At 37.9% G+C, this 13,612-nt stretch overlaps 7 protein-coding genes across 7 annotated transcripts; 4 read left to right on the top strand and 3 right to left on the bottom strand. All coding sequences in view use genetic code 12, as the record gives it.

Annotated features, from left to right (window-relative positions):
• Window positions 1–77: 77 nt before the first annotated feature.
• Window positions 78–1,286, top strand: I9W82_005540 (alpha/beta hydrolase; the record flags this gene model as incomplete). Its single annotated transcript, XM_067694728.1, has 1 exon — window positions 78–1,286. One exon carries the CDS (start codon window positions 78–80, stop codon window positions 1,284–1,286), a length of 1,209 nt encoding a protein of 402 aa, XP_067545926.1.
• A 251-nt stretch (window positions 1,287–1,537) lies between these two features.
• Window positions 1,538–2,746, top strand: I9W82_005539 (alpha/beta fold hydrolase; the record flags this gene model as incomplete). Its single annotated transcript, XM_067694726.1, has 1 exon — window positions 1,538–2,746. The coding sequence occupies one exon, from the start codon at window positions 1,538–1,540 to the stop codon at window positions 2,744–2,746; it is 1,209 nt and encodes a 402-aa protein (XP_067545925.1).
• A 293-nt stretch (window positions 2,747–3,039) lies between these two features.
• On the top strand, window positions 3,040–4,062 carry SRP40 (Srp40p; the record flags this gene model as incomplete). The annotated part of the gene is made up of 1 exon (XM_067694725.1): window positions 3,040–4,062. One exon carries the CDS (start codon window positions 3,040–3,042, stop codon window positions 4,060–4,062), a length of 1,023 nt encoding a protein of 340 aa, XP_067545924.1.
• A 208-nt stretch (window positions 4,063–4,270) lies between these two features.
• Window positions 4,271–6,811, top strand: I9W82_005537 (TFIIH/NER complex ATPase/helicase subunit; the record flags this gene model as incomplete). The annotated part of the gene is made up of 1 exon (XM_067694724.1): window positions 4,271–6,811. The coding sequence occupies one exon, from the start codon at window positions 4,271–4,273 to the stop codon at window positions 6,809–6,811; it is 2,541 nt and encodes an 846-aa protein (XP_067545923.1).
• A 51-nt stretch (window positions 6,812–6,862) lies between these two features.
• I9W82_005536 (uncharacterized protein) lies at window positions 6,863–7,786 on the bottom strand (the record flags this gene model as incomplete). The annotated part of the gene is made up of 1 exon (XM_067694723.1): window positions 6,863–7,786. One exon carries the CDS (start codon window positions 7,784–7,786, stop codon window positions 6,863–6,865), a length of 924 nt encoding a protein of 307 aa, XP_067545922.1.
• A 155-nt stretch (window positions 7,787–7,941) lies between these two features.
• SPC98 (Spc98p) lies at window positions 7,942–10,281 on the bottom strand (the record flags this gene model as incomplete). The annotated part of the gene is made up of 1 exon (XM_067694722.1): window positions 7,942–10,281. One exon carries the CDS (start codon window positions 10,279–10,281, stop codon window positions 7,942–7,944), a length of 2,340 nt encoding a protein of 779 aa, XP_067545921.1.
• A 222-nt stretch (window positions 10,282–10,503) lies between these two features.
• HEM1 (5-aminolevulinate synthase) lies at window positions 10,504–12,264 on the bottom strand (the record flags this gene model as incomplete). Its single annotated transcript, XM_067694721.1, has 1 exon — window positions 10,504–12,264. The coding sequence occupies one exon, from the start codon at window positions 12,262–12,264 to the stop codon at window positions 10,504–10,506; it is 1,761 nt and encodes a 586-aa protein (XP_067545920.1).
• Between the last annotated feature and the right edge of the window lie 1,348 nt (window positions 12,265–13,612).

Below are 13,612 nucleotides of genomic sequence, written 5' to 3'. Positions count from 1 at the left end.
GACTCCCCTGAAATATCGGCAGCAAATTGACAAGTGAAAAAAAAAATAGCATAATCAACACTACGCTTTCAGGATACATGTCATATACACTCGAAAAGAAACAAGTAAAGGCACATCCAATTCGTGCTCTTGGTAGTACTTTGATAGCCAAAGATGTTGAGGATTTGATCATTGTGTACAACAAATTCAAATCAAGCAAACCACGCCCTAGCCCTGAAACCAAGTTAACTTTCAACTTGGTATTTTGCCACGGAACTGGGTTTAACAAATCAGTATGGACTTATCTTATTAAGCAATTGTATAAGTTGTCAGAATCAGGTCAAGTGCCTTGGCACTTGGACACCGTTCTTGCCATTGATGCAGTTGGTCACGGAGACTCGAGTGTGGCAAACGATGGAAAGTTGGGAAGCGTCTTCATGTGGGATGACGGTTCCAAAGATGTTATTGAAGTCATTAAACACGAAAGGAAAACCACAGGAGATATGCAAAACGACTTGGAGACCAGAACTGTTGCGGTAGGGCATTCAATGGGCGGACATATTGTTTTGTTTACATCCTTTTTGGAGTCAACAATATTTGATGCTGTTGTGGCTATAGAGCCTATTATTTATGAAACACCTGAAACTAAGGCAAGGTATATCACTCTGTTGAAAAAGCTAGTCACATTACTCAAGGACACATTTGATACAGAACAAGAAGCTAGGGACTATTTCTCAAAGTATTCATTCACCAAAGATTTCCAATCGGAAGTGTCAAAAAATTACATTGATGATGAAGTATACAAGACGAAAAACGAGGAAGGAAAAACAGTATTTAAATCAAAGTGCCTGGCAGCTAACCAAATATCAACCTATATGAGTGCAAATATGGGTTCTTTAAAGGGCATGCTTGCTTTGCCGCTGATTAAAGTTCCCATTTTCCATATTATTGGAGGTGCGGCTGTCTGGAACTTGAAAGAGAGCGCTCCTTGGTTTCGTGAATCCGTTAGACCAGACCTATTGGCAGCTGCTATAAACGTCGACAAGGGAAAACATTTGGTCAACTCTGAACAGCCAGATGACATCATCAAGATTATTGCTGATGCATTGACGAAGCGTGACAAGGATTTCAAGCAAACAAGGTCAACCATTCCAGAAGTTGCTTTGAAGGGCGACAGAGAAGCTCTTCGTAAACATCAACAAAAGCTGATTTTGACTTTTGACATGGATAATGTTTATGGTTACGATGCTGATAAGAGATACGTACCATTTGACTTGCACACAGATAAATATAGTAGCAAGTTGTAGGTGTTTTTCAATACAGTACTGTTTTATATCTTATACCTTATTGATCACGCTTTCTAGAGTCATATTTGTAGATACAACCGAACTGTGCGTGTTCGGAATTATCTCTGCAACGATAACAAAAGAATAAATTTAACTCCGCTCTGTAGTTATCCCCACAAAAGATATATAAGCGACCAACTTTTCCCCTCAAAATTTTGACAGTAAATAGACAACTCAGAAAAGGGAATAGGAGCAACAAATCTACACATCCAATGTCATATTCACTCGAAAAGAAGCAAACAAAAGCACATCCGGTTCGTGCCACCGGTAGTACTTTGATTGACAAAGATGCCGAAAATTTGGTTATAGTGTACAACAAATTCAAATCAAACAGTCCGCGCCCAAAGCCTGAGTCTCAATTAACTTTGAACTTGGTGTTTTTCCATGGAACTGGGTTTAACAAATCAGTATGGACTTATCTTATTAAGCAGTTGTATAAGTTGTCGCAATCAGCTCAAGTACCTTGGCACTTGGATACTGTGCTTGCTATTGATGCAGTTGGACATGGAGATTCGAGTGTGGCAAACGATGGAAAGTTGGGCAGTGTTTGTATGTGGGATGATGGATCAAGAGATGTTATTGACGTTATCAATCACGAGAGGAAAACCACAGGAGATGTGCAAAACAACTTGGAGACTAGGACAGTTGCCATAGGACATTCAATGGGTGGCTATATGGCATTATATGCAGCGTTTTTGGAAACAACAATGTTTGACTCTGTTGTTGCTATAGAGCCTGTGATTTATGGAACATCAGAAACTCGGGCAAGATTTCAGAAAATTTTGAAAAAGATGGCCAAAATGATGAAGGATACTTTCAATACCGAAAAAGAAGCCATCACCTACTTCTCAAAATATTCATTCACCAAGACTTTCCAAGCTGATGTGTTGAAAGATTACATTGATGACGAAGTCTACAAGACAAAGAATAAGGATGGAAAGGTTGTTTACAAGGCAAAGTGTCTGGCATTTAACCAGCTCGCAACATATACCAGTGGAAATAGTAGTTCTTTTAAAGGTATGCTTGCTTTACCTCAAATTAATGTTCCAATTTTTCATGTCATTGGTGGTGATGCTACTTGGAATTTGAAGGACAGTATCGATTGGATTCGTAATGCTATTAGGCCTGATATGTTGGCAGGTGCTATAAGCGTTGACAAAGGACAACATTTGGTCAACTCTGAGCAGCCGGACGATGTGGTTAAGGTCATTGCAGATGCATTGACAAAGCGTGACAATGATTTTAAACAATCAAGGACATCCATTCCAGAGGTTGCTTTAAAGGGAGACAGGGAAGCGCTTTTTGAGCAGCAACAGAAATTACTTTTTAACTTTGACTTGATCAATATTTACGGTTATGATGCTGATAAGACATACCTTCCATTTGACTTGTGTACTGATAAGAACAAAAGCAAGTTGTAGGTGTTGCTTAGCTCGAAGGGAAAAGTATTAGTTTTTTATAGTTTGTTTTTAAGTTATTACGTTTTTGGAATCAAGATTGTATGTCAAACTGCTATGGGCAATTCTCTTTTCCAAACTGCTAAACCACAAAAGAGATGTGTGTTTTTGCAGTTTCTTTGCTTTTGTGTAATAAAAGTTTTTCTTTAAAAGAAGAAAAAAAAAGAAAGAAAAAAATTAGACACATCTCTCTCATCTCATCTACCCACACAGCTGTTAAAAAGTATCACCTAAAGAGCAACAGGCTACAAGAAAATATGGCAGTTTCAATCGAATCTAAAATAAAAACTATTCTAGAGCATGTCCAGAATATAGTCAAGAATGACGAAAATATGAAAAAATTGAACAGCAAAGTCTTGACGGAGTTGGTTGAAAATTTGGACGTGCGTGTGTTTGACAAGAAGGCAGTGAACAAAGTATACGATTTTGTTCAAGAACTAGAATCTAAGGAGAAGGAATCTCTGTCTTCTGACTCTTCTGAGAGTAGCTCTGACGGTGATGACGAGAGTAGTTCAGGAGATGAAGATTCATCAAGTGACGAGAGTGACGAAGATGATGGTGAAGAGAAAGTAGTTGAGGTTAAAGAGGCCTCTACTTTGGACGTAGCGTCATCATCAGATAGCTCAAGTAGCGACAGCTCTTCATCTTCGGATAGTGACTCATCTTCAAGCTCATCTGACTCATCCAGCTCAGACTCATCTAGCTCATCTTCGGACTCAGAAGCTTCCAGTTCATCAGACTCATCTAGCTCAGACTCAGATTCAGACTCAGATTCAGACTCAGATTCATCCAGCTCATCATCATCTGACTCGTCCAGTTCATCTTCCGACTCCGACTCATCTTCATCAAGTTCATCTTCCGACTCCAACTCCTCCTCTGAGTCCGATTCCGAAACATCATCAAAAAAAAGAAAACACGATGATACAACTGTCATTCAGGAAATGAAGAAGGCTAGAACCGAGCCTACGTCATCAGCCAGCTCTTCAGTCACTGAGTCAATACACACAAACTCCGCATCAGCTTCTCCTGAACCTGAACTCAAGCCTGGACAAAGAAAGCACTTTTCTAGAATAGATAGATCAAAGATCACTTTTGAGGATAAAACTTTACAGGATAACACTTACAAAGGTGCTGCTGGAACTTGGGGTGAGAAGGCAAGTGAAAGGTTGTTGCAAGTTAGAGGAAAAGATTTCACTAAAAATAAAAACAAGATGAAAAAGGGTAGTTACAGAGGAGGTAGCATCACTTTAGCAAGTGGGTCTTACAAGTTTACTGATTAAGGATGTATGTATATGTGAATAGGTTTAGATTTTGTTTTTAATAGATTGGAATGGTTGCCAAAGAATATTGTACAATTGTGCACGCCTTTTTTCTAAGCACAAAAGAAATTTCAAAGGAGGGTTTAATAGCAAAGACAATTACAAATCAGATCTTTTACATCCCTTATTCAAATCGTTTTTGCATTTTACACGGGATCACTTTTACGACATGTCTAGAAGATCACAATCTGTCAACTATGCTGAACTTGATGATGAGAATTTCTCCGATGAAGGATATGTCGATTTAGATGACGATGACTATGGCACAACAAAAAAGAGGAAAACCAGTAAAGCAGATGGCGATCATCAACTAAAGAGGCAAAAGGCACGCATGGCAGTAAACTCAGTAAAGGGCTCATTGCAGGAGACGAATTTTTCAGACGAAGATCTACTAGATGTCAGTCGCGACTTGCCACCAGGATACATACCTGACGCCGTTTCAAAGTCCTTTGGCACTTCGGACTTTTCATATCTCAAGTTGAAACCAGATCATTTCACACGGCCGTTGTGGATTTCTCCAAATGATATGAGGATTATTTTAGAGTCATTCTCGCCATTAGCAGAACAAGCACAAGATTTCTTGATTACCATTGCCGAACCAATATCAAGACCATCACATATACATGAGTATAAGATTACTCCGTTTTCACTATACGCAGCAGTTTCGGTAGGTCTAGAGACCAACGATATCATCTCTGTGTTAAATCGTTTATCGAAAGTGCCTGTGACGGATACCATTGTGGAGTTTATTAAAGCTGCCACTGTTTCATATGGTAAAATTAAATTGGTTTTGAAAAACAATAGATACTATGTCGAAAGTACTCAGGCAGATATATTGCAAATGTTGCTTAAAGATGAAGTTATCGGCCCTTTGAGGATACAGTCAACAGAAAACACCGTCACCAGCAACGGATTGGTTCAATCAGCTCCTCCACAAAATGACATTGATATTCCAGGAATAAAGAAAAAGGAAGAATTGGATGCCTCAGCAAAACCTAGTGAGGCTGAAGATATATTTGCTTCAGTGGTGGGAAGTCGAGATGATGATGATGATTTAGACACTGTACATTCATTTGAAATATCACATGATTCTGTGGAAATCGTGAAAAGGCGGTGTCAAGAAATAGACTATCCAGTTTTAGAAGAATACGATTTTAGAAATGATGCCCGAAATCCGGACCTCGAAATAGACTTGAAGCCATCTACGCAAATTCGACCATATCAAGAGAAATCGTTGTCGAAAATGTTTGGAAATGGAAGAGCGAGATCGGGGATTATTGTTCTTCCATGTGGGGCTGGTAAGACATTGGTTGGTATAACTGCAGCTTGTACTATACGAAAATCTGTCATTGTGTTGTGTACATCATCTGTTTCGGTGATGCAGTGGAGACAGCAGTTTTTGCAATGGTGTACAATCCAACCGGAAAATGTTGCCGTATTCACATCGGAAAATAAGGAAATGTTTGCTAGTGAATCTGGTCTTGTTGTATCAACATACTCTATGGTTGCAAACACTCGTAACAGGTCGCATGATTCACAAAAAGTTATGGATTTCCTTAGGTCAAGAGAATGGGGGTTCATAATCTTGGATGAAGTGCATGTTGTGCCTGCTAATATGTTTAGGCGTGTTGTTACAACCATCGCAGCACACGCAAAGCTCGGTCTTACTGCAACTTTGGTGCGTGAAGATGACAAGATTGATGATTTGAATTTCTTGATTGGTCCTAAATTGTACGAAGCGAATTGGATGGATTTGGCACAAAAGGGTCACATTGCAAATGTTCAATGTGCCGAAGTGTGGTGTCCAATGACGGCTGAATTTTATCAAGAATATCTTCGAGAGAGTGCAAGAAAGAGAATGCTTTTGTATATTATGAATCCTACCAAGTTTCAAGCTTGTCAGTTTTTGATTCATTATCATGAAAAAAGGGGTGATAAAATTATTGTCTTTAGTGATAATGTCTATGCACTTCAGGAGTATGCATTGAAGCTTGGTAAACCATTTATTTATGGGTCAACTCCACAACAAGAAAGAATGAAAATTTTACAAAATTTTCAACATAATGATCAAATCAATACCATTTTCTTGTCTAAAGTGGGAGACACTTCAATCGACTTACCGGAAGCTACTTGTTTGATTCAGATATCGTCTCATTATGGATCAAGAAGACAGGAGGCACAACGGTTGGGAAGAATTTTACGAGCCAAGAGACGTAATGACGAAGGGTTTAACGCATTCTTTTACTCATTAGTGTCCAAGGATACACAAGAGATGTATTATTCAACCAAGAGACAAGCATTCCTAGTTGATCAAGGTTATGCATTCAAGGTTATTACCCATTTGAGTGGAATGGAGCAATTACCGGATTTAGCATATGCTTCCGCCAGAGAGCGTCGTGAGTTGTTGCAACAAGTGTTGTTGAAGAATGAAGATGCAGCAGGTTTGGAGATTGGTGATGATGCAGATACCAATTTCATTCCTAGAGAACAGAGACAAAGGATGGAGAATGCGAAACAAAATGGAGCTACTCGGTCGTCTGGATCGTTGGCTGGATTGGCTGGTGGTGAAGATATGGCGTACATTGAGTACAGCAGGAATAAGAATAAGGAATTGGAGTCGCATCATCCATTGATTCAGAAGATGTATTACAAGAAGAAGCAACAGCAGCAGCAGCAGCAGCAGCAGCAGCAGCAACTGCAGCACAAGTGAGGAGAGCTACTTTTACAAGTGTTTTTTTTTTCTAGATGTATAGTGTTTTATTTATTTAGTTATAAAATCACCAAACTCGTCATCATCTTCACTCTCTGAGCTTTGACTCGTTTGTACTTGTCGATCTTTCGCTTCATAGTTGTTTTCATTATCAGTTAGACTTAAATCCTCAGTACCTGTATCCAACTCGGACTCTTTAGACTTGACATCATCGTCATTTTCTTCTTCATTCACAGTATCCTGATCCAAGATTTCTGCCCATTTATCATAATAATACTGCCGTTGTAAATGATCATACCTCATGTTGTAATTTTCCAACTGTTCTAAAAATTCCTCTGAATCAATATCATGTTTGAATCGTAGTAGTAGCGCAACTTGAGTCACACCTTTTTGGTTACCGTCAACTACTTTTTCCCCATTGCTAGTTATTATTGGATGGAACCCTGAATTGGGCGGTTGAACAATAACTCTAAACCATTGAGTAGATACGATTCCCAACTCATAAGAAAGTTCCCGAATAGTATCTGAATCATCATTAGCGATACTACTAATCTGCTCCATTTTCACACCACTCGTCTCAGCTTCAGTATCGACATCTTCTTGATTTGGCTCCAAGCCCAACTCAGCTCTGAGCCGTTTATTAATTGGCGCATACCACGTCTCGCCCCAAAGTTTCGGCTCGACACCATTGGTGAACTCCAATTTCAATCGATGTTGAGTAAACGCAGGGATTCGATGTGAAGGAAGGAGTTTACGTTCATTTTCATGCTCAATTGCAATCTGGTCAACGCTTTTTTGTTTAATTTCTCGAATTAGTTTGATGGACCCCGTCCATATACATTCAACTTGTTGTTCGATTCCGCTGCCGGTTTTTAATTGCTTGAGTAAGTCAGTGGGGAGGTTGTATAATTTGACGTGCTTCAGTTGGTACAATGTGAATCGAAGTAGACCTTCGTCTATTGGATCTATAGTCATTTTGATAAAATGCAAGTCAATGTGTGCTTAGTAAAGAGATCTAGTGGGGTTTTTTTTATCTGGACATTTGAGTTCCGATTATGCCATTTGTTGTTTCCGCACAAAAATTGCAGCAATTACATCATCGATAGATAACATTACAATACATAACTATATCATAGACACTTGCCCAACTCTTTTAATTCATTATCAGACTTCAAATCCTGCTTGAATCCATCAACCAACGACCTAAACTCACCATTAAAAATCTCCACCTTGAGCTTTCTCCACAACTTAGTCAATCGATTCGAAACTTCATCAATATCCTTCTCCATTTGATACTCTTGCTCCTCTTGGTCAATGTCATCATCGTCAAAAGTATCCTTACTATTGATCAACACCAAGAATGTTTCCACTACGGACAAGTATTCCTGACTAGTATTGACAAATCTGAATATCGATTGCAATATTTCGTAAATTTGATCAATGAAGCTGATACTAGTCATGGCACCTTTAACTGATCCATTGAATAGTTTTGTATAGACTATGTCATCAAGGTACTTATTATGCACCGATATAAGTTCATCAATGGTTAATTTATTCACTTTAAGTGATATTGCTGCATCATTAATTTCTTTTTCCGGTAACTTCATAAACAGTTTATCCAAAACCAATTCATTCTCATTACGATGGAAAAACTTGTCAACTATATTTACATTAAATGAATGTTCAACCACCTCATATGACAAGTACGCCACCAAATCATCCAAAAACTTAACCAAATGATGTCGCATAATATTGACCCCATTAATATTAACACCCAATTTCCTATAATTGCTCCTCACACGAGATCCAATTTTCAAATTCAATTGATTAAAAGCCATGTAATTTGATTGTAAAAGTACACGCAAATGACGCAACTTCCAAAAGAAATGAAATGTCTTGAGGTGTTTCACTATTGACGGTTCCAAAATATCAAATATTGGCAAATCGGTAATTTTATAATCAATCAAGAACGAAACCCATCCAAATGTTTCCATTTGTGGGTTGAATATTTTGGAATCGAGACGATTGACATTGTTGTGAGATTTGACTGATGAGATTTGTATTGCGTCATGAAGTACCTGATGTAATTGACTTGATGTAATTTCCAATGAAGGGAGATTGAATGTAGATTCTCCTTTGATGATTATCGCTTCTATGAAGTCATTAACCTCCATCAAGTAATAGCTCTTAAAATTGAGTAAATGAGTAAATAGATTATACTTTTGATGAATCAATTGAGTGAAAAAGGTAAGTACTTCATCGTACTGCTGATTAATCACATCCGTAGCCTCATTAATCGTCATCGAAGCAAGTCCATCGTGATTGTTGAATATAATAGTTGAATATTTCTTATTAAACTCATCAACAAATTGCAATTCCTGACAATATTTTTCAAGAAAGATTAACGTTTTACCAATTTGGAAAACCTTTTCACTAGATTCAATAAATTCCGGTACTTTATTCCCATGATACTTGATAATTTGATTGAAATTTTCACCTTCGTTGTTAAATGATATGAAAAACTCATCATTCCGATCGGCCAACTCACCTTTAATCAACCAAAATTCAAGCACATTATAATACGGTTTCACGATTTCATCAAACGCTAGTTTGGCAATGGAAGATACATGCCTATCTCCAAATTTGGTGAATTTGTATACATGATTAAGGAAATGGTATCCATCCAATTTGACCATCTGTAATGAAGCTCGATACAAAAATCGTAATGTGAAGATCCAATCGAAAATGGCATTATACACAACCAATACGCTAGATGGTTGTTTACTAAACACCAGATTCAAATCTTGACTATACCGTTTCAATTCCCTATCCACCACTGAAATATATGCACCTTTTATAGCCAGTGATAATTTGCCCCTATTTTGCTCAACAAAGATAGTTAGCTGCTTGTATAGCAAGGCGTATTCAAACAATGTCTTTAAAAGGGAACTATAGCTATTGTTAATTGATTGTGGAATCTCAATTCTCTTGTAGTCGTTTGAAAATGTAAACAATTTCGAATCGAGGCCCATTAACGTATAAGGTAAATAAGTCAAGATTGTCTCTTCAGGTAAAGTCTTGTAATGTGGTTGAGTCAACTGTGCCAAAGTCTTTCCATTAGTATTAGTTGTAAAAGATGATTCTTGAATGGACTCACCTGAGTTATCTCGCAAGGCATCAAGAAACGTCAAATAATTGGCAATTTGATCAAGTGTGCGATGCTGACTTAGTGAATTAACAAGTGTTTGAAACTGATTCCATTCCAGTTGCAACCCATTACTGAGAAAAGTCTGTTTATATTTATTAATGATTGTGGATATGTCCTCGTGAATAGGTTCGGTGTTGATTAAAGATGTGTATAATTCATTAGCAACACTTTGTATATACTCTTCACCAAGTTCAGCTGGTATTAATGATTTCACAACTCGATGGACGTATAGTCTTACCACCTGTGGTTTATTGAGGGCCATTGGTAAAACCTGAATGAGTAGAGGTTTCGTTTGTTTACATTTTTTTCTCTTTCTTCTTTTCTTGATCTCACGCGTAAATTAAATCTACAAAATTTTCAAATCATTTTAAAGAGTTTTCTTTCAACATGTATTAGATAAAAATAAGATAAAGATATAAAAAAAAAAGATAAGAGGGACAAGCTAGTTCTTTCCCAGTCCAAAAACAAGGTGTGTATACCGCCTTTACATAGCAACACCTGAGGACACACCCAATGGTACAACAATTGGATCAACAACATTTGGATTCAAATCAGAATCAGTCAAGGCCAATTGCTCATCAGTCCAAATATGTTGGATTGAACCAGAATCTTCTTGACCAACACCACATAATCCTCCAGCTGCAGTCCAATCGTTGATTCTCTTCAAGTTCAATTCATTGAAAACATCATCGACTGCTTCAATCAAATGATTAGAGATTTCTGGACCATGGCCTGGAGTTGGAGTGATTCTCAATCTTTCTTCACCAATTGGCACAGTTGGGAAATTGATGGCTTGAACGTAAATCTTGTGTTTATCTAACAACATGTCGGAAGCTCTCTTTGCGTCGTAAGCATTACCAATTAAAACAGGAACAATGTGAGATGGGTTGGGAATAACTGGTAATCCCAACTGGTTCATATTGTTCTTGACATATCTAGTGTTTTTCTGTTGAGCAATACGGTCTTTCAATGTGGCCCTTTGATAACGAATGGATTCAGCAGCACCAGCCATGATAGCTGGTGGTAAACTAGTAGTGAAGATGAATCCTGGTGCATAACATCTAAACCAATCAATCATATTGGCTTTACCAGTAACGTAACCACCAACACATCCATAAGCTTTACCAAGAGTACCAGTAACCATATCGACTCTGCTCATAACAGTTTCAATTTCAGCAGGATTGATACCCAGTTTCAAATGAGCTTCAAAGTTCAAGTGTTCGGCAACACCAGCTCCATGTGGACCATACATACCAACAGCATGAACTTCATCCAAAAATGTAACGGCACCGTATTTCTCAGCCAAGTCACAAATAGCTTCAATTGGAGCAATGGATCCACACATGGAGTAAACCGATTCAAATGCAATTAATTTTGGTACTGATTTAGGGTACTGAGCCAACTTGGCTTCCAAATCAACCAAATCATTATGTTTAAAAATGTGCTTCTTAGCACGCGAGTTTCTAATACCTTGAATCATAGACGCATGGTTCAATTCATCAGAAAAGATGACCAAGTCCTTAATCTTTTGTCCAAACAATGACAAGACTGCATCATTGGCAACAAAACATGAACTGAAAACCAACGCCGCTTCATGTTTATGCAAAGCAGCCAATTCGGATTCCAACTTGATAGCATGGGCATTATGACCAGCAATGTTTCTAGTACCACCGGCACCTGATCCATACTTGTCCAAAACACGCTTCATTTCAGTCAAAGTGGACTCATTCTTACCCATTCCAAGGTAATCATTTGAACACCAAACGGTAACTTTATCATCTTCTTCAGCACGATGAGCTTTTGGGAACTCATTGGCTAAACGGTTGATATTGTTAAAGAAACGATATGATTTATCAGTTCTCTTTTTATTCAAATCGTCATTTAAAAACCCTTGAAAATCAAATTTCTGTTCATTGCCATTGAAATTGACTTGAGCACCAGTCAAGTTTTCATTTTGGAAACGGTATGGTGAAGCTGGAGGTGGAACAAAAGCAGAAGCATCAGGGGTAGCTGAACGGCTCACACTAGCTCTTTTTGGGGAGGTAGCAGTAGAGTAAGATCTGACTGATTCATTCTGCTGTTGTTGGCGCTGCTCTTGAGCTTGAAGTGCATTGGCCATGTAAGGACATTGACGAGCACGTTGAGCTAAACCACCTGAAGATCTACTCAAGTGACGCAAGGCTTGAGTTGAAGTGGATTGAACAAATGGACAAACTGACATGGAAACTTTTATAACCGACTCCATTTTGATAAAAACAGGAAACAGAATAGGAGATCGTTGGTGGGAGAAGGATCTTGTTGAATCGGTTAGTTTTGTAAGAAGAAGAAAAGTTGATTCGTCGGTTGATATTTTTTTTTTTTTTTTCTTTTTGCTCAAACGATGGATGATATTAATTTGAAAATTTTTTGTTTTGTTTTGTTAGAGAGAAGAGAGTAAAGTGAGAGTGAGAGTGAATTGTCGTCTTTATTTCCGCGCCATATAAAAAAATAAAAAAAAAAAAAAATGTGTCTGCATATGACTAATGTTACAAGGCTGTTCTAGACCCAATGGGAAAAAGTGTAGTCAGAGTAAAGTAGGAGAGCTTAACTAACGATACTACCTTTTGCTAATAGAGCTCTATTGAATCTCACGTCTATTCAAAAGCAATCGAAAATTAGTTTGTGTTGGTTAGAGGTTTTCCCCAATTGGGTTAAGAAATCCTACTTTGTTCCTGCATATAATTTAATGTATGATTTGCAAAGCGGAGATGTTTATTGGTTGGATTAAGTAACTGCAACACCATTTGTTAACAACAGCATGTGTTATATACAAAAGAATAGCGGGGAGATGTATTGGTAACAGTGTCTAGACGTAGACCTTTTGTCTTGTCAGTAGGGTATCTACACGTTAAGAATAATGCTGTTTTGGAACCCTCTTGTGAGGAGTAGAAACTTCTCGTCTGTTTTTTTCTTTTAAAGTCAGCCGCTGTTTTTTAATATTTCCGCTCCGCTGACTAAATTGCCTAAACCGGGGAGTGACCAAAAGAAAAAAATTGCACGTGAAGAAGATTTGCGAGGGGAAAAGGTTAGATACAAATGGCCTATGAAAATGAACGTTTATACAGTTATGGCAACTCATCAAAGCTATCACTTGGTTCCTTTTGGTTCCTTTTGGTTCCACTTGGTTCCACTGTAGTCATGGCTTCTCAAATGTAGGATTTTCTTGGTAGTCACAATGAGTGGTAAGTACGTGAGGGCAGGGGGCTTTATAAGTATGAACAATCTTTATTCAACCAGCAACTACTTGTCGTGAGACAGAATGAAGTTATTAGCAGTTCATGGTCCTATTAACTGAACGAAAATGACTACATAGATCTTATGTCTCTTTACTTTTCCTGTTTTCCTATCTTCCGTTGTTTTTTTTTTTTTTCGCAACCACTTTTCTTTACTTTCTTTATTTTTTGGCTGAATTTCGTAGCAAATAATTAAATTCAGAAAGTTGCAAGTCTACGAGACAATTGATATACAATCTCTCAACTTGACAATGCTTATGCTGAAACCACTCATACAAATATAGTTGTAGATTCAACTCTTATCAATATCGTGATGTTTTG

Source organism: Candida metapsilosis, assembly GCF_017655625.1.
Source record: "Candida metapsilosis strain BP57 chromosome Unknown scaffold8, whole genome shotgun sequence".
NCBI classification, from domain to species: Eukaryota; Fungi; Ascomycota; class Pichiomycetes; order Serinales; family Debaryomycetaceae; genus Lodderomyces; species Lodderomyces metapsilosis.
Note: the sequence above shows the minus strand (reverse complement) of the source record. Positions and strands in the feature narration are given on the sequence as shown.